The 23,370-nt window shown below is 40.7% G+C and overlaps 1 protein-coding gene across 4 annotated transcripts in view; it reads right to left on the minus strand.

The window, feature by feature from the left end:
• The window catches only part of LOC134815095 (ras GTPase-activating-like protein IQGAP2), a 41,139-nt gene that overhangs the window by 2,573 nt on the left and 15,196 nt on the right, over nucleotides 1-23,370 (minus strand). For all 4 annotated transcript variants that reach the window (XM_063823573.1, XM_063823572.1, XM_063823571.1 and 1 more), the window contains 9 exons: nucleotides 21,833-21,940; nucleotides 20,771-20,919; nucleotides 14,307-14,381; nucleotides 4,102-4,255; nucleotides 3,636-3,713; nucleotides 1,205-1,328; nucleotides 909-1,083; nucleotides 500-707; nucleotides 62-322 (listed from right to left, as the gene is read on the minus strand). In XM_063823573.1, the coding sequence (XP_063679643.1) occupies nucleotides 62-322; nucleotides 500-707; nucleotides 909-1,083; nucleotides 1,205-1,328; nucleotides 3,636-3,713; nucleotides 4,102-4,255; nucleotides 14,307-14,381; nucleotides 20,771-20,919; nucleotides 21,833-21,940 (1,332 nt within the window). The remainder of the gene's footprint in view (nucleotides 1-61; nucleotides 323-499; nucleotides 708-908; nucleotides 1,084-1,204; nucleotides 1,329-3,635; nucleotides 3,714-4,101; nucleotides 4,256-14,306; nucleotides 14,382-20,770; nucleotides 20,920-21,832; nucleotides 21,941-23,370) is intronic.

The following is a 23,370-nucleotide window of genomic DNA, read 5'->3' on the forward strand; positions in this document are numbered from 1 at the left end:
AACACATTTCCAATAAATGATGGTAAAACAAAATGAATGCAGAGAGCAATAAAGATGTAACCTGTTGCTGCTTGTTGGCATCTGTATGAAGGATTGCGGTGAAAGTCTCTCCTCGTTGTATCTTCAACAGGTCAACTATCAGGTACTTGGTTTTGCTGAACAGGGCCTGAATATTGCTTTCATCGCTCATGTTGAGTTCCCACTTGTTGGTGAGAACCAGTCCAAACTCTGTGCTCTTGTCTCCCAGCATGGCCTCGTCCTCTGGAATAGGACCGAGCGAGGCTAGCACTTCGTTCATAGGATCATCGTCTGCTTCAGTCACCTGTCAGGGATCACATGTCAGTACCAAGTTGAACAATTGGATAAATAAATAGGTGTGTGAGAATACGATACAAGTTTCTTAAACCTAAGCTATTATCTGATGAGCAGTTAATTGTGAGCATTCCTATTTACTATTTGTGGATTTTGAAATTAGTTTAACTTATATTTGTTCACTAACCTGTTTCTGATGGTCCAGCAACAGCTGGTGGGTGCTGTTTATCTCACTCGGAGAAATGAATATCATAGGCTTGTTCAACATCGTCACATCACTGAATTCATCCATGTTGAAGTGCTCGTCGATATCAGATATCGTGCTTGCTGCGTCGAAGAACTCCATGAATTTAATGTAGGCTGTTTTGATGAAGGAGTTCAGGGAAGCCAGGTATCTGTAAATAATATGACTGGTTCGTGTCAGGAAACAAATAAGATATCATGGTATGGTTATAAGTAGACATGTCCATCCAGTATATTCTGCCCCGCTATGTCAATGTCAAGGAACCACACAGCCGAAAAGAAAATTGTCCAAAAACGAGAATAGGTACAAGATACAAAAGTTGACTCCAATCAACATATTATACCAGTTATACCTGGCATCGCTGTCGAATATCTTAAAACTGGCTGCGTGTTGTAATATCTTAGCGATAGAGCCAAGATTCCGTCTTTGAACATTGTTCATGTTGGACCCTGCTCCTAATTCAATAACTTCAAAAGAGTCTGGGGCTGTAATCACGGGATTCATGTATCTGTAGTACAACAAGTTTCCTGAAATTGGGATAATATATCAAAATAATGTTATGTCGATAGTATCATCATTAATCATATCTCATTTGAATGTCTATATGAAAAGAAGAGCACGATTAAATAAGCTTAAGGTGGAACATACCGACTGCTTTCAAGATTTCTTCCTCGGAGGATTCTGGGAACTTTTCTTTGAGATTTTTCCGAAGGCACATAGCCATGTACCGAATTCCGTACGGCATCTGGTCGACTGTTCCGATTATCTTCTCCTGAAAAAAAAAGCATAACATGAAGATCAATAGTTTTTGTAAGCAAATAGGTAATATGAACGTCTTCGTTGTTTGATGTTTGAACTGAAGCAAATTGGCGGGAATGTTTATTGTCACGATCTGATGTGCTATGTATTTTGAAAAGCTCAAGGCACGACGTGACATTGGAAAATTTGAACTACTTGGTGAAAGAATACTATTCTCATTTTCTGCCAACTCTTGTGTTGTGTGTTGACACTTTACAGTTCGCAGTTGGCTTATAAGGTCATCGTGAGATCGAATGTACAGCAGGCTGCCATGATAATTGGCAGTTGGCACGTTCGAAATTGCGTGTGTTTTTCGATACCAGCTTTGTATTGTGTTCACAATCTATGATGTAGACTGTTAAATTAAAGGGTCGATCTCGAATATGGTTAACTTGACGTAGGAGTAAGCGGGGATGATTGCACGCGCGGGTCTCTTTTTCGAATGTACACGAAGTGCGCGCATCGACCTGAAGAAATTAAATTCAAAAGCGCGCCATCTTCCCGCACGTATTACAATCATTACTTTCGCGCATTCCATAAAGTCACAGCTTACTTAATATCAGCCACAGACCGATTTAAATTTTCGTATGAAAGTGTAAACTGTAAAACAGGAGGCAGTTTACAGAATGATGAACATGTTCGAAGAGGAAGTAGAAGTTAAATCTAACTTTATCATCATTGTTGTGCTAATATAAACTATATGTGTGTACAGCAAGCTGCCAAAAATATCCAACAGAAAACTGATTACCTACAAGTAGTCAAGTCTGTTTACAGTCACGAGCAGCATATGGAAAGAAGTAATTTCTTTATTTAGCAACCATTTATAGTTTGAACTTTGAAGTCACAGGCTTAAAGAGGGTAGGAACGGCTTCTTTGTATACGCTTGGTTACCCTCTTTATAAATAATGAGCACAGTTTGAATTGGATATATACGGACACATGTCATCAAATGTAATGATCGTCTTAGTTGCATACATTATGCAAACATTATAACAGTCAATGTATATTGGCTTGATAAATAACAACACATATTTTATAAGTGTCACTTATTGCAGAACAGATGACAATGTTGGCCAACCGAATATTACATAATCAACTTGACATGTGATAAACAAAGAACTGTCATGAGTCATTCTAATCCCTATAAATAAATATATACAAATAAATAAATGCGAATAAACATATACAAACAAATATACGATAAATAATAATAGACTTGCGGTTCCTTAGTTGTCTCAGATTTACTTTAATTAAGAATCAAGAGACGAGTTGTTACCTTGATAGTTAGTGCATCCCATTAGTAATTAAATGTAAATTAGCTGTTTTAATTGCAAAAACATAAGGACTTATACAGCATGTCACACATTAAGTTACTGACAGATGTCAATATGACGTGCACTTTTGGCTTCTAAAAGTAACGATAAGTTTGACATGTCCCATATTAAATAGCACAGCTTTGATCACTTTTAGATCTTAATAGACTCATGACTTGATTGTATACATACTCTACGGTTTTGCATATTTTTTAACACACGAAATATTTTACTCCAACTAAATTTTGCCGGTTAACATTAGTAAAAGGTTTCGGACTGTAAATTTTCTTATCGTAGGAATGTAGGTTTTATCTGTAAAAAGTATTGAATAACTTGATAAGATTCTGGTGAAGGGTTTCTTGTTCTAGTAAGAAAGAATATTCTCAAGTTGGTAGTTAATTTGAGGTTGAAGATTTTTATAAATGAGAAAAAGCACAATGTCAATACTCTAAATTTTATAAATTGGCAGAACGTTCAGAATTAGACAGCTAAGTACTTTTCTGGTTTAATTATACAGATGAGCATGGCACGATTGTCTGGTTCTCTAGACAACAGATGTGTAATTATCGCCACTGAGAGTTCACAATATAATAAACAAAGTATGTTATTATAAAACGTTTACATAGGCTCTGTAGATTATCTAAGCCTTATAGAATCCTGCCAATTCTAGTACAAAATTTATAAACCAAATCATGATGACATGATCGTAACTGAGGAGCTGTGCAATGTAGTACAGCGAAAAGCAAAAACTTCAATGGATGGTTACCGTAATGGGTGCCACATGCCTAGCATGACATATTTACCTACTTACTTGCACTTGTGTAGGTTTGTAGAAGCATTAGTATCGGGCGTTGCCTGCTACAGGCTATCCCGAAACTAGAAGCTTGCTTTAATATAATCGTAACTCTTAATTATTAATAACTCCGTCTTGACATATCGATCTATATATTATAATCTTCATCAGTTACCTGGAAGGATTTGATGATGGTGACCAGTTTCTTGATGGTGTTCTCAATCTCGTCCGTCACTTCTTTATGTTTCAGTGCCTGAAATAGAATTTAATGACATCTCTTGACGTACACAATTAAATGACCAGGCATCGGAGTCAGCTATTAAATAAATGAGGGGTTGCGGCAAAAATTGAACACTAAATCAACGAAATTTAATGATCACATCGTGTTTGCCGGCAAATTAATATTTCAACTAATAAATGTCCAAGTAAACTAATATCATTACAGCAAAATCCTTTTTAAAGAGTGCACAATTAATTGTTGACAAGGCAAAGGATATCACTATTCACTAAAAATCTACTCTATACTAGCAAAAAATAGACAAGACAAAAAGAGACAAGAGTCCAAAATACGGTTCACAAAAGTTTACCGTTTTATAACACAGTTAACAAAAGGTCACAATCTAGTTAAATAAAACTCCCACCTGTTCAGGAGTAACGTCGTAAGGAAGTTTGGAAGCTTCCCCTGTTTCCATCTCGGTCCGGCTGATCCAGGCTTTGTACACTTCCAGAGGGTGGATGTTCATGTTCAGATCGCTGTCCTCCATTACTTGTTCAATTAGTGGACCCAGCAGCGACCTATCAATGTTACATCATTACTACAGTAAAACCTTACTTATCTCTACCATTGTGGTAAATCAGATACTCGAACTGTAATTTCTTGAATTCAAGCACTTAATGTGCACTGCCTCTCCACTGAAAGCCATTATTGTCTGTCTATAAACAAGCCCGTGTGTCGCCTCCACGGCTCCACCACAACAGAATCTCATTATCCAATGCAAGTGTTGGGAGTATTATAGTAGCCGTGTTTGACAACCTGCTGCTTCATCTTAATTCTTCAATGTACTGAGCGCCATATATTTAGGAAGCCAACTGATACTTACAGTGAATCAAAACTCTCAATGTCATAGTAATTATTCTCGCGGCTCATGTAATTGACATACCCAAATATATACAAAACCCATATAGTACTCACTCGTAGTAGTAGTTAACATATTATCATACAACTTAAAAAATGAGACTAGAAATGGCTCTTAAAAGAGTGATAACATTAAGGATTTGCATAAAGTATGTAAGCATGTAGAATGTGTACATTAGTAAACAGAAATATTTGATTACACTGCTACTTTTTTTTGGGATCTATACTCAGATGAAAGACTTAAATTCCAGAACCTACACTTCTGATTTCTCAGTGATTACAACCTTCAAATTGGGACATGATAATCATGTAGGTAACAGGAAGCTAGCCGTACAACAAATTGCTCACTTCTCATTTTAATATTGTGTATTTTATCTTATCGCAATATTGTTATCGCTAATGAGTTCTCTCAAATTTCCAAACACTACCGTGCTGACTCCACTAAAGTTTACCTCCTAAGGGGCCATCTACTTAGGACGTCCGCCAAAATCGCATATTTTCGGACCACCCCGCTCCCCCTGTCCGGGTGTGTCCGAATTTTCAAAACCACCCCCTCCCCCGGACGTCGGGATTTCCAGCTACTTTTAAGAGTAAAAATAAAACCAACTCAAATTCATTGTTAATAAAATGTGTAGTTACTTAAATAGACAATAATACATTTTGTGTCGAACAAGTTAAACACAGTTACATTTAAGTACTTAAGTAGCCATCCAATCGAATAAGTTTTAAAGGCAGTAGGAGATAAGGAGAATATGCAAGTTGTGTCTCGTCTCTCATAAGCTGCTCTGGGAATCGAATATACAGGGATCTAAGAAACCACCCCCTCTCGCCCTGTCCGGATTTGTCCGAAATTCCAAAACCACCCCCTCCCTATTTGCCGGACGTCCTAAGTAGATGGCCCCTAACACTTTGTGTAATCATGCCACATGATACTTCTCAAATGTCACATTAAGGCACCAAATTGACGCACCCGGTCCCTCCAGTGCCAGCAGTGTACCTCACAGCCACACCTAGTATTACAGGTAATGTTATACCCTGCAACACTGCAACACTGTGTATAACACAATAATAACTGTGGGCATGTCATAACCGGACTAACTCTTTATTTGATTAATTTATTTAATTACTTCATTTAATTACTTTACTTAGTTTCTTTATTTAATAACTTTATTCAGTATCTTTATTTAATTATTTTATTTAATCACTATTATTAACATATGTTGGATATAAGAAAGACCTAGTCTCAACATCCAGCTACTTTTTCCAATATTGTGTCAGATCTACATATCAGATCTGATCCCTGAAAGATATCAAGGCAGCAGGATTGTGGTAAGATAGTGGAAAGAACAGCAATGCTAAGAACTTCCAATTTTGCGGATTCTTTTTCATAGTCCATGAGAGAACATTGTTATTTGCATACCTGGCAGGTTTCCAGTGCCAGTTCGACTATTGAGCGGTAGCAATGACTTTTACTAATGACTTTTACTAGTTTCCTTGGATAAGAGACGCTAAGCCTGTAATTATGAAGCACTAGTGTAACCCGTGCCTACGGCCGGGACTTCACTATCGCAGTGGAAATGCAAAAGTATAAACCCGCCAATTATATTCGAAAACACGCATTACATTTTCGTAGTTAAAAAGGTGCGAAAGTATGAACTCGCTCATTCCAAACAGACCACAATTTAATTCTGAGTGCACCTCACGTATCTGATAGTAATAATTGATAGGCAATCTTTACTCTTGAGTTCCCTGCCAAATTACCTAATTTTATAGCAAATCTATTATGAGGGCAGAGAGAGAGAGAGAGAGAGAGAGAGAGAGAGAGAGAGAGAGAGAGAGAGAGAGAGAGTGAGAGTGGGAGAGTGGGAGAGTACACACACACACACACACACACGTTAGTATCACATTTGGGTCACAAAATGATCAACCACTTATCACCGACCGATTTAAAAAACCTTTATCATTTGGCTTCGTTGGAGTTTTCTCTGCACTATACCGAAAAAACCAGCCCCGTAACTCTTACCGTTTTCTTGATTAAGCCGTTCGGAAATTTCCCACAGACAGACACACAGACAGACACACAGGCAGACACACAGACAGACAGACAGACAGACAGTCAGACACACACACACACACACACACACACACACACACACACACACACACACACACACACACACACACACACACACACACACATCTTGAGATTATTAGTATTGATTCCTTTACATGTCCACAATGCGGTTAACGTCCATCTGGGATCGTTCACAGTTCACAGTTCACAGTTCACACATTACTACCGCTCTATTTAAATAGCTTCAGAAGTAGAGTGCAGTTTTAAAGTTGGGATGTTAGGCTCTGATAAATTCTTATTAACATATGAATGAGACGATTTTCTTGGAAAAGTTACATTTTATAAATAATGTGATAAAGACGTCTTTCTGGGAGAAGATACATTTCAAGATTAATTTCCAAAAAGGTTAATTTCAAGATTAATTTCCAAAGAGTATTTAGAGTATGCATCTTTTTCCATGATCTAAAAGTGTTTTTCATTGTGTGGCCGAACTCCAAAACATTTGTGCCAGTGCAATCTATACTACGGTGTAGATATATACGAACACTTAAAGTTTCTGGGTTTGCATATTGTTATCTATCAACAAGGTTGAAATTCCAACAATACTGTCTACCTTATTATGCTTATTATTCGCATACCGCACAAGCATGTAGTGTACATTCGTTCAGCATCTCAGCTATACATACCTTACAGCGTTCTCTATGGTATGGGAATTTCAAACCCTTGTTGACAATTATCTGGGAAACATATTATAAATATATATGTAACTGTTTTCTCGGTGCATTGCCATGTCTGACACCCAAAACCTCCCACAATGGTCAAATTAGTTCCCACGGTCATGTGATGCGCACTACCTCCATCTCGTGTAGTGACATGGCAACCTTACCAATCCTATGTATTAACTCGCTAACACAAGGATGCCATATTGCGCAATGAGTTCACATTGTACTTGTTGAATAGAATGTAATCAAATTTCAGAGGAATGTATTTAAGATATAGTGAGTAGTGTAGCTCCCACCTGGACCCCACCTGGCCTGATACAAGACCTTCTAGAATATTCATTATAGGGTCCTGGAATATTCATGTTAAAATTTCTGGATAGCCCCTAAATTTACCATGTTCCAGAACATTCACAATTATTTCTAATTCCGGCATCTCTTACTTTCCAGTTTCCACAGATGAGTGTGAAAATTTGACAATTCTCGTGAAAAATGTAAGCACTCACCTGGATTACTAATAATTATGACATGCTAAAGATTGGAATATCAAATTTCAAGTTGTCATAAATGAGGGACTCAGTTGCAGATTAGTGAATCTGACACTATGGTAGGGCATTTTATATATTTTGTAACGCTGAACTTAAATAAACATTAATATTATACAGTTTTAAACTAATCACAGCACTACAAGTCTGCTAAATTTATTAAGGACGTTACAGAAGGAATATTTTAATGTAGTCCGAGGAGTCCTCACTCTCATCACGTCTTAAGATGGCGTTTCTCTTGTTGCATAAATGATAACGATAACCTGCTCTCAGCTCCGTTACATTATTCATATCGTGACACATACAGTATGCTGTACCTTGGTAGGGCCTATCTTGGTATGATGGTACCTCGGTCACCTGGAAACTGAATAATTTATAACAATAATTGGAACGACCTAGATTAGCACGTCTAATACCGAATAATAGACGAAGTAAAAGCGGTGAGGAGTGTTACTAACACTGAAGAATGGCGGCCTCCTTGCATCTTACTAAACTCACCTGTGCGAACATAACATAGTTTACCTTCTGTACAATAAACATCGTGATCAATTCTGACAGCTATGATTGATAACCAATTATACTTTACAGCGTCCGATAATCATGTACACCATGGTGACCATTGCATTATAAGGAACCGAATACAAATTCCAGTACACACCACATACCTTGCAAACTGAATACTTAAGATACTTGAGAGATAGAGGGAGCACCCTCTATACCAGGCTAAATGCCACCACGCTGTTTGGTTACTAACAGAATACTTGAGAGATAGAGGGAGCACCCTCTATACCAGGCTAAATGCCACCAGGCTGTTTGGTTACTAACAGAATACTTGAGATACTTGTGAGATAGAGGGAGCACCCTCTATACCAGGTAAAATGCCACCACGCTGTTTGGTTACTAACAGAATACTTGAGAGATAGAGGGAGCACCCTCTATACCAGGCTAAATGCCACCAGGCTGTTTGGTTACTAACAGAATACTTGAGAAATAGAGGGAGCACCCTTTATACCAGGTAAAATGCCACCACGCTGTTTGGTTACTAACAGAATACTTGAGAGATAGAGGGAGCACCCTCTATACCAGGCTAAATGCCACCAGGCTGTTTGGTTACTAACAGAATACTTGAGAGATAGAGGGAGCACCCTTTATACCAGGTAAAATGCCACCACGCTGTTTGGTTACTAACAGAATACTTGAGAGATAGAGGGAGCACCCTCTATACCAGGTAAAATGCCACCACGCTGTTTGGTTACTAACAGAATACTTGAGAGATACGGGAGCACCCTCTATACCAGGCTAAATGCCACCAGGCTGTTTGGTTACTAACAGAATACTTGAGAGATAGAGGGAGCACCCTCTATACCAGGCTAAATGCCACCAGGCTGTTTGGTTACTAACTGAATACTTGAGAGATACGGGAGCACCCTCTATACCAGGTAAAATGCCACCAAGCTGTTTGGTTACTAACAGAATACTTGTGAGATAGAGGGAGCACCCTCTATACCAGGTTAAATACCACCAGGCTGTTTGGTTACTAACAGAATACTTGAGAGATACGGGAGCACCCTCTATACCAGGTAAAATGCCACCAGGCTGTTTGGTTACTAACTGAATACTTGAGAGATACGGGAGCACCCTCTATACCAGGCTAAATGCCACCAGGCTGTTTGGTTACTAACAGAATACTTGAGAGATAGAGGGAGCACCCTCAATACCAGGTAAAATGCCACCAAGCTGTTTGGTTACTAACAGAATACTTGTGAGATAGAGGGAGCACCCTCTATACCAGGTTAAATACCACCACGCTGTTTGGTTACTAACTGAATACTTGAGATACTTGTGAGATAGAGGGAGCACCCTCTATACCAGGTAAAATGCCACCACGCTGTTTGGTTACTAACAGAATACTTGAGAGATACGGGAGCACCCTCTATACCAGGCTAAATGCCACCAGGCTGTTTGGTTACTAACAGAATACTTGAGAGATAGAGGGAGCACCCTCTATACCAGGCTAAATGCCACCAGGCTGTTTGGTTACTAACAGAATACTTGAGAGATAGAGGGAGCACCCTCAATACCAGGTAAAATGCCACCAAGCTGTTTGGTTACTAACAGAATACTTGAGAGATAGAGGGAGCACCCTCTATACCAGGCTAAATGCCACCACGCTGTTTGGTTACTAACAGAATACTTGAGAGATAGAGGGAGCACCCTCTATACCAGGCTAAATGCCACCAAGCTGTTTGGTTACTAACAGAATACTTGAGAGATAGAGGGAGCACCCTCAATCATATCAGGTTAAATGCCACCACGTTGGTTAGCGGCCACCACGCTGTTTGGGAGGGTCGTTAGTCACACCTATTCTAGATAGCTACCCCAATGTCAGGGCCTGACGTCATCACAACGTCATATATCTCTCTCCTAGAGCTCCCCGACCTGTCAGACAATTAGTTCCCTCAGACAGAGTCAGTAGGACATACTTTTGTCTTACCAGCCATCACATATAATAATCACACTAGCAACACACATGTTTCAAGCTAATTATATCGGATCTGGTAGACTCAAAAAGCGGACATACTGGCCGCTTATCTCTACTGAAGAATTGTTTCTCCGAGGAGATAATTACATGCTGAGGAGATTCAGGGTTGATGTAATAACCACTAGCTTGGACATTACAGTTCCGGTACATTGAACTGTTTCTAGTGGGGGGTGTTGAGGTCTGCAATTACTCTCACGTAAGTGTCTAGAACTGTGTACTCTTGTATTAATGTACACTTTCCCCGCTAACGATTATAATTCAGCACATTTTGACGATTGTACAAAATAATTAATAAGCGATTGGTCTATAAGACTTACTGTTTGTCATAATATTATGTGTCATAATAATATGTGTCATAATATTATGTGTCATAATATTATGTGTACTAGAACAGTTTGTTGATGCATGTAGCTCAACTAAATGTTGAGCTATGATTGTGAACAATGGTTGTGTTTCACTATTTCCTCATACAACTCCACCTCCATTTCCTGTCAGCTCTTGCCAGGGACAAATTTAGAATCCAGCCAGACAGAGTGAGAGAGAGAGAGAGAGAGAGAGAGAGAGAGAGAGAGAGAGAGAGAGAGAGATGGTTTCTTTAATTTCAGGGAAACTGCCGCTATTAATAAGCGATTAATTGATTATGTGCCGTGCGGCGCGTGCGGGTATATGAGAGTAGAGGATACTGTCAATCTTGTAGATTTGATCATGTCATCCAATTAATTAATGCCCCCTGATATTGCGTCTAATATTTCAGATATTATATCTTGATAATATATTTCTAACTCTTGACATGTCAAACCATTGGATGAGTAATGACCTTAGATGCAGCCTTAGATGATTTAGTAAATGCTGGTAAAAGAACCAACTATATGATAAAAGTTGAGTGATAATATCATTACTTTTATTACTTTTATGCGCACAGAATAATGGGCACGCAGAATAATAAACAGATTATATGCGTTCACATAGAATAATAAACTTGACCTCACACTTCATTCAAGCCGGGGTTTTCTTGTGACCTGTTACTAAACGCCAATTTTGTAATGTTTCGCCTTGTATAATAAATATTTCTAGTCAAGATCCTGGTCGCGCAAATCCGATTTCAAGGAGCTAAAACACGTTAGGAATTTATCATGTAGCATTGCATCACGACATCAATTTGTACAGTGTACATGGTGTGTATTTACACATCCGGCGGCAAGGTCGCTTCACACAACATCGGAGTAATCGTTCCTATTCAGTGAGCATGGTCTTCATAAAGACCGGGATCAGACCAATTGAGGCGAACCAACTGTTCTAATGGATCGTGTATTTGTATTTGTACAAAGAAATCGTTGGTAACAACGCTACGGTATCTTTATAGTGTGTACTTCACCCTGTTTAAATAAGATTACTTCTTGTACTTGAAAAGGTCTCCTCCTAGTCGTTGGAGTGGCCTGCACCACATAGTAACTCCTTTCTCCGATGTATTAGGCCTCTCCAATGTACCCTGTTTGTTGCTTGTTGTTCTGCATCTTCTATCGTGATGTTATCGACACCTGTGAAGATTGCTGCATCCTCCCGGACACATGACAGCCAGTTTTTCCGAGGTCTACCTCTTGATCTTTTACCATGCTTTGGGATCCAGTGCAGAAGATAGTTGGGTATTCTTTCTTCTGGCATCCTCACCACATGGCCAAACCATCGGAGCCTAGCTGCTCGTACGAAAGTATCAACAGGGGCGATGTTGGCCCGCTTACGTACGTCAGCATTAGATACGTGATAAAACCATTTGATTTTCAGGATTCTTCTCAGACATCTATGATGGAACACCTCAAATCTTTTCATCTGCGCCTGTGTGGTATTCCATACCTCACTTCCATAAAGCAGTATAGTGAGGACAGCCGCTTTGTAGATCCTGATTTTAGTCGGTGTCTTGATGTTGCGACTGTACCATATACTGCTAAGCTGATAGAATGCCCCAGAGGCCTTCTGAATTCGAGCTGATAGTTCTTTGTCAATTGTTCCATCCGCACTGATGATAGCACCCAAGTAAGTGAAGCTGCTGACCTGCTGTATTGGGAGACCTTCCACATTGATGTCCATAGTGTCGTCTTTAGAATACGGCCTCTGCGAAGCACTTTTACTTAAGTTTAAATAAGATACTTAGAAATAAAGTCATTTCCAAGAAAATTATTCAGCAATGATACGACCACATCATGATAGAAACAGTGATATATATTACATGTTATATTATATTACATGTATTACTAATGATCATCAGAGAGTTTCCTGTCTCTAGCTAAGTAATGAAGTAATCTAATCTTGTCTCTACCTTAGTAATATACTCCTGATCCTTTTTAAACACGTACTAACGGTCTTATTCTTATCGTCCCACATTTTGTGTCCTATCAAACACAGTGGCTATTTGAGAACTGCGCAAGGTGCTTTACTTCCATTAATTGGTCTAGGTTGCGCCTTGTGGGGGATCGGATGGCCATGGACTCTACTGCCTAAATAGTAACCACAACAAGATGGGTTCACCTTTTCGACAGGGCAAGTGTATCGGTAGCATATGTATTATGTTGGAGTTATGTCTAATTAATTATTATGAATTGGGAGGAGCAGGTCTGACAGGCCCCAATCATGAATAGCAGTATGGGCACTGTCCTATGACTGCTGTCTTAAGAGTGAGCTTAATGTTAGCTGTTACCTCTCAAACATTTGTATCATGTATTCGTTATCTTACAAATTTACACGAGAATACATTGCAACCATGCGACTCATAAACAATATTCCAATCCGGATTTTACATTAGTTATCTTACTTTAATCCTCCTCAAATCTCTGAAATGTCGGGTTCACAAAAGGATTGAGATTTAGCGAGGAGGATTAATACACTCATCCATCATCTCTCTCTCTCTCTCTCTCTCTCTCTCTCTCTCTCTCTCTCTCTCTCTCTCTCTCTCTCTCTCTCTCTCTCTCTCTCTCTCTCTCTCTCTCTCTCTCTCTCTCTCTCTCTCTCTCTCTCTCTCTCTCTCTCTCCCTCTCTCTCTCTCTCAGGATTAATACACTCATCCTCCATTGCTAATCATGTAAGCGCGTTGACAGCACGTTGAGTTAGCTGCAAGCTGAGTTCCAATGAATGCACCAAGACTTCTCAAAGTAAGCTTGACAGAGTAACAAGACAAGCTCCCTCAAATAATGCGGTACATTTGTGTTGATATTTCTACAGAGGGGGGAGATGGAATTTGGGAGGTAAAGTCTTTGTTCTCAGTCCCACTCCGTGGATATATCTCAGAGGGAACTATGACAATTACTTGAAATATGAGAACAATGCTAATAGCTAGATCGGAATTCTACATAACAATAATAATATAAATTTGAGATCGGATCTCCTCAAAACTTTGTGCAGTTTTTTAGCTGGCTTCCATCGTGCTCGTAACAATTAGGCATATTTGCAATAGCAAGCTTGTTGCAAGAATCGACCAACAGTAAGTTATCTACAGTAGTAAAGTAGCTAGAGAGACTTGGGACGTACGCTACAGTCTCTATCGAGCTATACTAGCTAGCTATACTATAATATCGAGCTATATAATACTAGCTATATACTATTATAATATAGGGCTATACTAGCTATACTATAATATAGGGCTATACTAGCTAGGTATACTATAATATAGAGCTATATACTAGCTACACTATAATATAGGGCTATACTAGCTAGCTATAATATAGGGCTATACTAGCTATACTATAATATAGGGCTATACTAGCTATACTATAATATAGGGCTATACTAGCTGCTATTATTGTGGTCTACAAATTGGTATAAAAGTTGTAGGAGACTTACTTGAGAGAGTTCTGGTTGCCCTGTGTTCCTCTGTAGTATCCAACAACTATCTTGATAACAGTTGGTGAACCCGTACTGAAAAAAGGTAATCGTTAACTATTTTCATCTCTATATAACTGTAGCCATTCCAACAACCAAGTTGGCTGAGGAAACGTAAGATTTGAATAATACATGTGAGTCTAGTGTTGCCTACCCAAGGTTTCTAAACTATACCGTTATTGAGCTTAACACTTTTGTACGTCTCAATCTCCGATGTATAAATAAACTAGACTGACTATATCCTACCTAAATTCTTTCTTTCAACAAATTAACCTACTTAATTTCTTTTTAAATATCCTTACAAATTAAGTTTGTTGAACAATGATCATGGTTTCAGCTGAGCTACCAGTGATTTTATATTTACACTCTACAAAGGTGCAACAACACATAATGAACACTGCGTATTGGCTTATTTTACATTACTATCCGCATTTTCAACTACAAGCGAAAGTTCATTTATCCGACGATTCTATTTAACTGACGATTCTACTTCTTAGCCTAAACAGGCAATAACTTAACATGGTTGACCAGAAAAACTGAATACAGGATAGTTCCAGAATAACATAATATAATTTGGTTAAATGAACTCCCTGACATTTAGACAATTGGACGGGTCACGTGATGCCCAAATAAGGAGATATGCAATTGGACGGGTCACGTGATGCCCAAATAAGGAGATCTGCAATTGGACGGGTCACGTGATGCCCAAATAAGGAGATCTGAAATTGGACGGGTCACGTGATGCCCAAATAAGGAGATCTGAAATTGGACGGGTCACGTGATGCCCAAATAAGGAGATCTGAAATTGGACGGGTCACGTGATGCCCAAATAAGGAGATCTGAAATTGGACGGGTCACGTGATGCCCAAATAAGGAGATCTGCAATTGGACGGGTCACGTGATGCCCAAATAAGGAGATCTGAAATTGGACGGGTCACGTGATGCCCAAATAAGGAGATCTGCAATTGGACGGGTCACGTGATGCCCAAATAAGGAGATCTGAAATTGGACGGGTCACGTGATGCCCAAATAAGGAGATCTGAAATTGGACGGGCCACGTTGTTGTGTACCCAATGTTGCGTTCCCTCACAGAAATAAATTTCTGGTGTATCATTAAATGTCACTACATCCTCTTCGGTTTAAATTATAAGTACAGTCAACAATATCCTCCTTAATTCTCGGACCCTCTGAACAATCTGGGAAGTCACGATAAGGTCTCCTTAGATCTGATATGCTCTTCAGACGACCTTTTGTTAAAAAGTATTGAAATATAAAGGGGGAGGGAGCCTCACTGGGCCGGTATGTAGAGCAGTTGAACTGGTTAAAGGTTATCTTACAATGGTTATTGAGGTAAGTATGATCACTACCAGCTGAGATTCCATCATTTTCTATTTAGTTAGCCACTGTTAATTGACGTAAAATTAAGTTTCTAAAAATTAAGAACTAAGACACGTGAGGGTTACAGATCCACTTTTAAGAGCGGATATAAAATGGGAATAATGAGGCTTAAAATATGTTTATGTGAAAGTGGTCGAATTATATCAAACCATCTTAGCGTAAGGGTACTAGGTTCGAAGTCTATAGAACTCAAATGCCCTACCACTACCCCGGACCACCTCCACCTCTTCAGCCAGGAACAGCACTCCCACTATACCACTACCAGTACCCGCAGTTCCTACCGCCTCAGAGGACACACGTGCCCCTTATTCCTCATGCCTCGTCTTAAATGTCCAGTCCATGAATCCTAGTGCATCAAGTACGAGTAGATGGAAAGTGCCAGAAATCTCAGCTCTTATTCAAGATGAGAAATCCAGAAACCACTCGTTACCGTTTATAGCACTTACGGAAACGTGGCTCAAGTCCTATATGTCAGACGCACAACTGCAAATACCAGGCTATTCGGTATCTCGCAGCGACCGTGATGCAAGGGTGGGAGGGGGTGTTCTACTCTACTCTCATGTCAACTTACCGGTCAGTGAGTGTAACACGTTTGATGACGGCACGTGTGAGGGACTTTTCTGTAGTTTCAGCACTATAAAGACATGTGTTGCTGTGGCTTATCGTCCGCCTAATGCATCCTTATCAAGCTTTAAAGCACTCCTCAGTTTTTTCTCCGTATGTATCAGTAGTATTAATGACGACAGCTACGATATCATGATGACTGGAGACTTTAACTTACCCTCAATTGACTGGCAGACGAATTGTGTTCAACCTGGAGGCACGCAAGAAATTCAGCAGTCAGCACAGCATTTTTTAACTTTCATGTCTGATCATCTGCTGAGTCAGTACGTAATGTGTCCAACGAGAGGAAACAATGTTTTGGACCTGTTTATTACTAACAACAACCGAGTTGTTACAAATGTTGAATGCAAAACCACAACAATGTCAGACCATCACGTGGTAGATGTTATGCTAGCATATAACCCACTTGAACAGGAGAAATCAGCAGTGCCGAAGTTTGATGAAAACTCGTACAGATGCCTCGATTTTCTCCAAGCAGACTTCAGCTCGCTCAGAGACGAGATAGAAGACACTAACTGGTCTCAACTTCGTTCTTCATGCTCTTTTGAAGACTTTCCAGCCTTGTTTACTGACACCCTCTTTCAGATATGTTCGTCTCATGTTCCCCGCAAGGCTAAACCTTCTGGTCGCCCAAAACATACCAATGCTTTGCGGCGTAAAAGGAACCGACTCAAGGCAAGGCTGAATGCCTTAGTCAACAATGGTGCACCTGACGATCACATCAGAAATATTAGGAACAAGGTTGCACTCCTACAGTATGATATTCGATGTGCCCATACCAAGAGACTTGATGAAAAGGAATCCAGGGCAGTTGAAAAGATCAAAACAAATCCCAAGTTCTTTTTCAGTTATGCTAAGTCTCTGTCGAAGATCAAATCCAGTATTAACATGCTCTTTGATAGCAACCAGGAGATAACCACAGACCCCAAGAAAATGGCCGATCTGCTGCAGGAACAGTTCAGCTCTGTGTTTAGCGATCCGACCTCTCCTGATGTTAAGGATCCGGTTTTCTCCCCTCCCTCTATCCAGCACCCACAAGAACTAGAGGACTTTAGAATTAGTGACGAAGATATCATTTCAGCTATAAAAAGTATCTCTACAGATTCTGCTTGTGGACCAGACGGAATACCTACAACTCTCTTGAAAAACTGTGCTAAGGAGTTGTGTTCTCCTATACGTATTATTTGGGAGGAATCATTTGAAAACGGTACAGTGCCATCGTTCTACAAAGACACCTATATTACACCACTATTTAAAAAGGGTGACAGGGCCAAGGCAGTCAACTACAGACCAGTTGCTCTCACTTCGCACATCATCAAAGTGTATGAACGTATCCTCCGTGGTGTAATGGTTGACTTTATTGAGAAAAATCAGTTACTCTGCAACAACCAGCACGGGTTCCGCTCAGGAAGAAGCTGCCTTACCCAGCTGTTAAGTCACGTAGACGATATAGTTCAAGGTCTTACTAGAAATGCAGACACTGACGCTATATATTTGGATTTTGCCAAAGCCTTTGATAAGGTCGATCATCGGTTACTGCTTCTGAAAATGAAGAGATTGGGGTTTCATGAGAAGGTGGTAAACTGGATCCGATCCTTCCTGACTGAAAGAAAGCAATGTGTTGTGTTAGATGGTGTATCATCGTTTGCTGCCGCAATCCTCAGTGGAGTTCCACAAGGCACCGTTCTTGGGCCACTGTTATTCATTCTGTTCATAAATGATATGAAGCTATGTGTTAAAGGGTCTGTCATCAGATTCTTTGCTGATGACACTAGGATTCTTAAGCATATCTACAGTTTGGCCGACAAAGATGTCCTGCAGGATGATCTCAACTCTGTTGTTAATTGGGCTAAGTGCAACAACATGGCCCTTCATGAGGATAAGTTCGAGCTTCTTGTTCACAAGCATTGTCCCAAGAACTCCTTGTTTGATCATCCATTCGCCATCCAAGCTCAAACATATGAAGTGTCTAACGGAAACATGCTGTACCCCACTCAAACGGTGAAAGATCTAGGAGTGACAGTTTCCGCTGATTTGTCCTGGACCCCACACGTCAACAGGATAGCTGAACGCGCAGGAAAAGTTGCTTCTTGGGTGCTAAGTGCGTTCAAAACGAGAGACAAAGCCACCATGATGACTCTGTACAAGTCTCTCGTTAGAAGTCATCTGGAGTATTGCTGTCCTCTGTGGAATTGCTCTAAGAACAAGGACATCCAACAGCTAGAAGGGATTCAGCGTACGTTTACATCGATAATAGATGGCATCCAGCACCTCAACTACTGGCAGAGATTAAAGGCCCTAGATCTGATGTCATTGCAAAGAAGAAGAGAACGGTATTTAATCATCAACATGTGGAAAGTTCTGCATTGCAAGTGCCCTAATGATATTGGTATCCAGTTCTCGGCGACTCTCAGACATGGTCAAAAAGCAGTTGTGCCCAGTATAGCTAAGTCCAGCAGTCAACGTAATCAAGCACTACATGACAACTCATTTGCAGTCACTGGACCTCGATTATGGAATGTAATCCCAACACATATGCACACCATCGAGGATCCTATGCAATTCAAAGTAGCTTTAACGAACTTTGTGAAGTCATTTCCAGACGAGCCTCCAGCTCCAGGATACAGCCGTCGGAATGGAAACTCCTTGCTTGATTGGAGTGGTGATAAAACAGTTTCTACACTGTCCGGGGGGTCGACTTTTTCGATGGCCCGATAGAGGATTCTATGAAGCCCTACAAAGTAACAAAGTAAGTAACGATATGGGAACGTAAATTATCTCATAGTTACTTCAATATTATGAGCAGTTACGTAATATAGCCCCATTGTGGATTATGTAAAACATTACGTGGGACCCCCCAAGGGTATCGCAGTCTGTGTTGCAAAACATCTACTCAAAGTTAGCTTTTGTGTAGATTCAGGAGAGAACTTTCCACGGATGAAATATAAGTGAGCAAATTTAATATCGTAAAAGAGGGGCATATTCCGTGTAATTCTCCCTAAATTAAGGGACAAAATATTATTTTTCTATCGCATCATGTTAGATTTTAAATGTATACGATTTGCTCGACTCACGTTTCGGTTTGGGAAATATTGTATGTGTATACACATCAATACCTAAGAGCTATGAAAACTTCTGACAAAAATATAATGTATATAATATAAAACACTTGTTATTAATCCTATTGAGTCTGTACAGGGGTTCTAATTAAATTCACGTCTACCTTGAATATTGTGTGTTTGGCACTCCAATTTAGACACAACATACTACTTTAACCCGTTTTATTGGTGTTGAGTTAGAACTTTCCTACTTTCCTAGAGTCAAATTGAAATTCTGCGCAAGAAAAGTTACGCAGCTATTCTACAGATCACATTTCAGTCTAATTGGTGTCTTTATTGTCTGTACACAAGTATTTGAAGAATCACAATGTTGATTCAATTAAAATTAATGTAGAATCGATTTCGTATTATAATGATGATGTAAATGTAAAAGGAATTATATTATATAGTACAATGTAAGTTAATATAGGGAGGGAGGGAGGGAAGGAGGGAGGGAGGGAGGGAGGGAGGGAGGGAGGGAGGAGGGAGGGAGGGAGGGAGGGAGGGAGGGAGGGAGGGAGGAGGGAGGGAGGGAGGGAGGGAGGGAGGGAGGGAGGGAGGGAGGGAGGGAGGGAGGGAGGGAGGGAGGGAGGGAGGGAGGGAGGGAGGGAGGGAGGGAGGGAGGGAGGGAGGGAGGGAGGGAGGGAGGGAGGGAGGGAGGGAGGGAGGGAGGGAGGGAGGGAGGGAGGGAGGGAGGGAGGGAGGGAGGGAGGGAGGGAGGGAGGGAGGGAGGGAGGGAGGGAGGGAGGGAGGGAGGGAGGGAGGGAGGGAGGGAGGGAGGGAGGGAGGGAGGGAGGGAGGGAGGGAGGGAGGGAGGGAGGGAGGGAGGGAGGGAGGGAGGGAGGGAGGGAGGGAGGGAGGGAGGGAGGGAGGGAGGGAGGGGGAGGGAGGGAGGGAGGGAGGGAGGGAGGGAGGGAGGGAGGGAGGGAGGGAGGGAGGGAGGGAGGGAGGGAGGGAGGGAGGAGGGAGGGAGGGAGGGAGGGAGGGAGGGAGGGAGGGAGGGAGGGAGGGAGGGAGGGAGGGAGGGAGGGAGGGAGGGAGGGAGGGAGGGAGGGAGGGAGGGAGGGAGGGAGGGAGGGAGGGAGGGAGGGAGGGAGGGAGGGAGGGAGGGAGGGAGGGAGGGAGGGAGGGAGGGAGGGAGGGAGGGAGGGAGGGAGGGAGGGAGGGAGGGAGGGAGGGAGGGAGGGAGGGAGGGAGGGAGGGAGGGAGGGAGGGAGGGAGGGGGGAGGGAGGGAGGGAGGGAGGAGGGAGGGAGGGAGGGAGGGAGGGAGGGAGGGAGGGAGGGAGGGAGGGAGTTACTCTAACCTTATATCCTGAACTTTGTCAACTTTTCGCTGAACCTCCTCTTTTAAGGCGTTCTCAAAGAGACGTAACAGTAAGCACTCCTCCCGCGAGTTTGTTCCGTAGTTGTATATCGTCAATACCACGCTCTCCATAAACTTGGTGCAGTTGTTCTGAAGAAGTTTCAGGTGAGATTTATAACAGCGCAAGAGGGTTTACAGCAATTATTATAGTCGTCTTGATGATATTCTTGCAGAATGCATACCCTAATTTTGTACACGTTCAAGTACCTCTTTTAGACAGCATTATGTGCAATAGTTACTCGACTAATTGAATCACTATATTCAGTAAGACAGTAAGTGTTACAGTATAAACATTGGTTAAATTCCAGCAGTTCATAAATGACATATCATATATGCACATTTTATATATTTGTTATATTACTCCCTTTTTTTGTCCTCCCACATCAACTTTACCCACGCTGAATAAGGTGTTTTACTTAGTAGTAAGTGGACTAATGCGAGTTTAACTGCCGATTTTAACACTTCGAATCATCAATATTTACTAACATTCTTAGCGTTAAACATGCTTATAAAATACTTATAAAATATGTAAAACGCCGTCCAAAATCATTGGAGCCGAAAGAGTGCCTTTACATATAGTATCCTTTATTTCATTTTCATTATTAAATGGACTCATCTTATAATTACGGAATATTCTCGTCTGCACAAAATTTTATTTCTGACAAAGCCAATGTTAGGTACAAGAGGTCCTTGCATTGTAAAGTGCGATACGACTGACCGAACTGATTGAAGCAGTAATATTTCTTAACGATACAGATGGCGACATTTCTCTCCATCCAGAATCACTAATCATAGTTATTGAATAGATTATATCAACAGGTGTCGAAATCACAAAAATCCTGGACTCACACCCTCGATTTTATCCAGATTTGACTAATCATAGTCTGTTTAATCCTGTGAGTAACAAAATACGCGCATTACCGCTAGCTATACTGCCCACAATCTTATAAATATTTAGATTAAACAGAGATCTATGAAGTAAGATTCGTTAATTACTAATTACCTGCGGCATTGTGAAGAGGAGTTTAGCGAGATATTTAGGGTTTGTCTGCAGCAGATAGAATAAGTGTTGATACGACTCCAGCATCTCTCTGCTCTCCTTACTCAGCTCCTGTAAGAATATAGTTAGTTTCTGAGGTGTAGGAAGGGAAGGAAACGAGGAGGGAGAGAAGGTGCACAGACGGATGAGGGAGGGGGAATGAGAGAAAGAAGAGGTGGAATGCGGATTTCGGATGGGGGAAAGAAGTGGAGGAGGAAGGGAGGGAGAAGAAACAAAGAGAACATGAAGGGAGAAGGGGGGGGGGGGGGGGTAGGTGGGGTTTAGATTCTAGCAGTAGCTGCCAGTAGCGTGTTCTGTCATACATTATATTGTTTGTTTGCGAAACCAGGAGCTCTACAGCTAGAGCGGGATCCATAAATGCGGCTGTCATTCTTTTTGTTAAATATGTCATATAATAAAATATATTATATCAGACTGAAAATAATTATTAGGTATAACTAGTTAAGCTTAAATGTGAAAATAAATATTGAACATTGAAGCAACAGATCCAATATTGGTAACATGGCAAGTCCCTGAAATGTAATTTCCATTATTCATCACAAACTTCTATTCCCGAACCAGTTTAGGTCCGCTTGAATGGAGAATCTTCATCAGGTATTTCAATGGTCCGAAACTTAAAAGGCGGAGCAAGTCTAAAACTTACTAAAATCAGCATAATTAACATTGTTTCCGAGCGACATGAATTGAGACCAAATTGTGATGCCTTTTGAATCTAATTTCTTCAAATGATGATGGAGGGTTTTCCACAATTTCGTGCACACCTAAGATCCGAAACAGAATTTAAACATAGTTAAAACCAACCTCTCTACTGAAACCTTTGGGTTTGAACTGTACAGTATGCTTTGTGAGAACCTTTCATTTCCTTGTTTTACCAAAAGCAATGGAATATGACCAGGACTTCCAGTCGTTCTTTGGATATAAATATAGAATTTACGGCGAGTCTAGACTTTTATAAGAAATTGATTGTTCTCGGAACCTGAGCATCTGCGTGAAACCGGAAATTTAACCACACGGTTGCCTTAATAGCAGTTAGTATTGGCTTTGTAGGAGGTCTTTCGTATGGCATAAATGCGTGATCTTATCGAATTGATAAAAAACGCCCTGGAAAATACGTAATAATATGTGAACGATCCTCTAAGTTGCACATTATTTGTACAACAGCGAAAATTGTAACTTCTGGCGCCAGGTTGTGGCTTTCGGTTTTGATTTTCAGGTCCAGAGTTTCAGTGTAATCTGTACCATTTATCCGAATATAAAATACAATCATTTAAACAGACATAAACTAGGCACCTAACCAGTATAATGACAGTGCTATCGGATTTGTTGGTAATATCAAAAAATAACCGGTCAGTTACAGGTCAGATAAAAGCCAAGTTTCTGTTGCGTCACAAATAGTGTGTCAAGCTGTACTCTACATTGAAACACTCTGCTGACTACTGCATACATTATAAAATTTATAAAGTGTCACTTCTCCACTGAGC

This window comes from Bolinopsis microptera, chromosome 5, assembly GCF_026151205.1.
Source record: "Bolinopsis microptera isolate Bmic1 chromosome 5, MBARI_Bmic_1.0, whole genome shotgun sequence".
Lineage (NCBI taxonomy): Eukaryota > Metazoa > Ctenophora > Tentaculata > Lobata > Bolinopsidae > Bolinopsis > Bolinopsis microptera.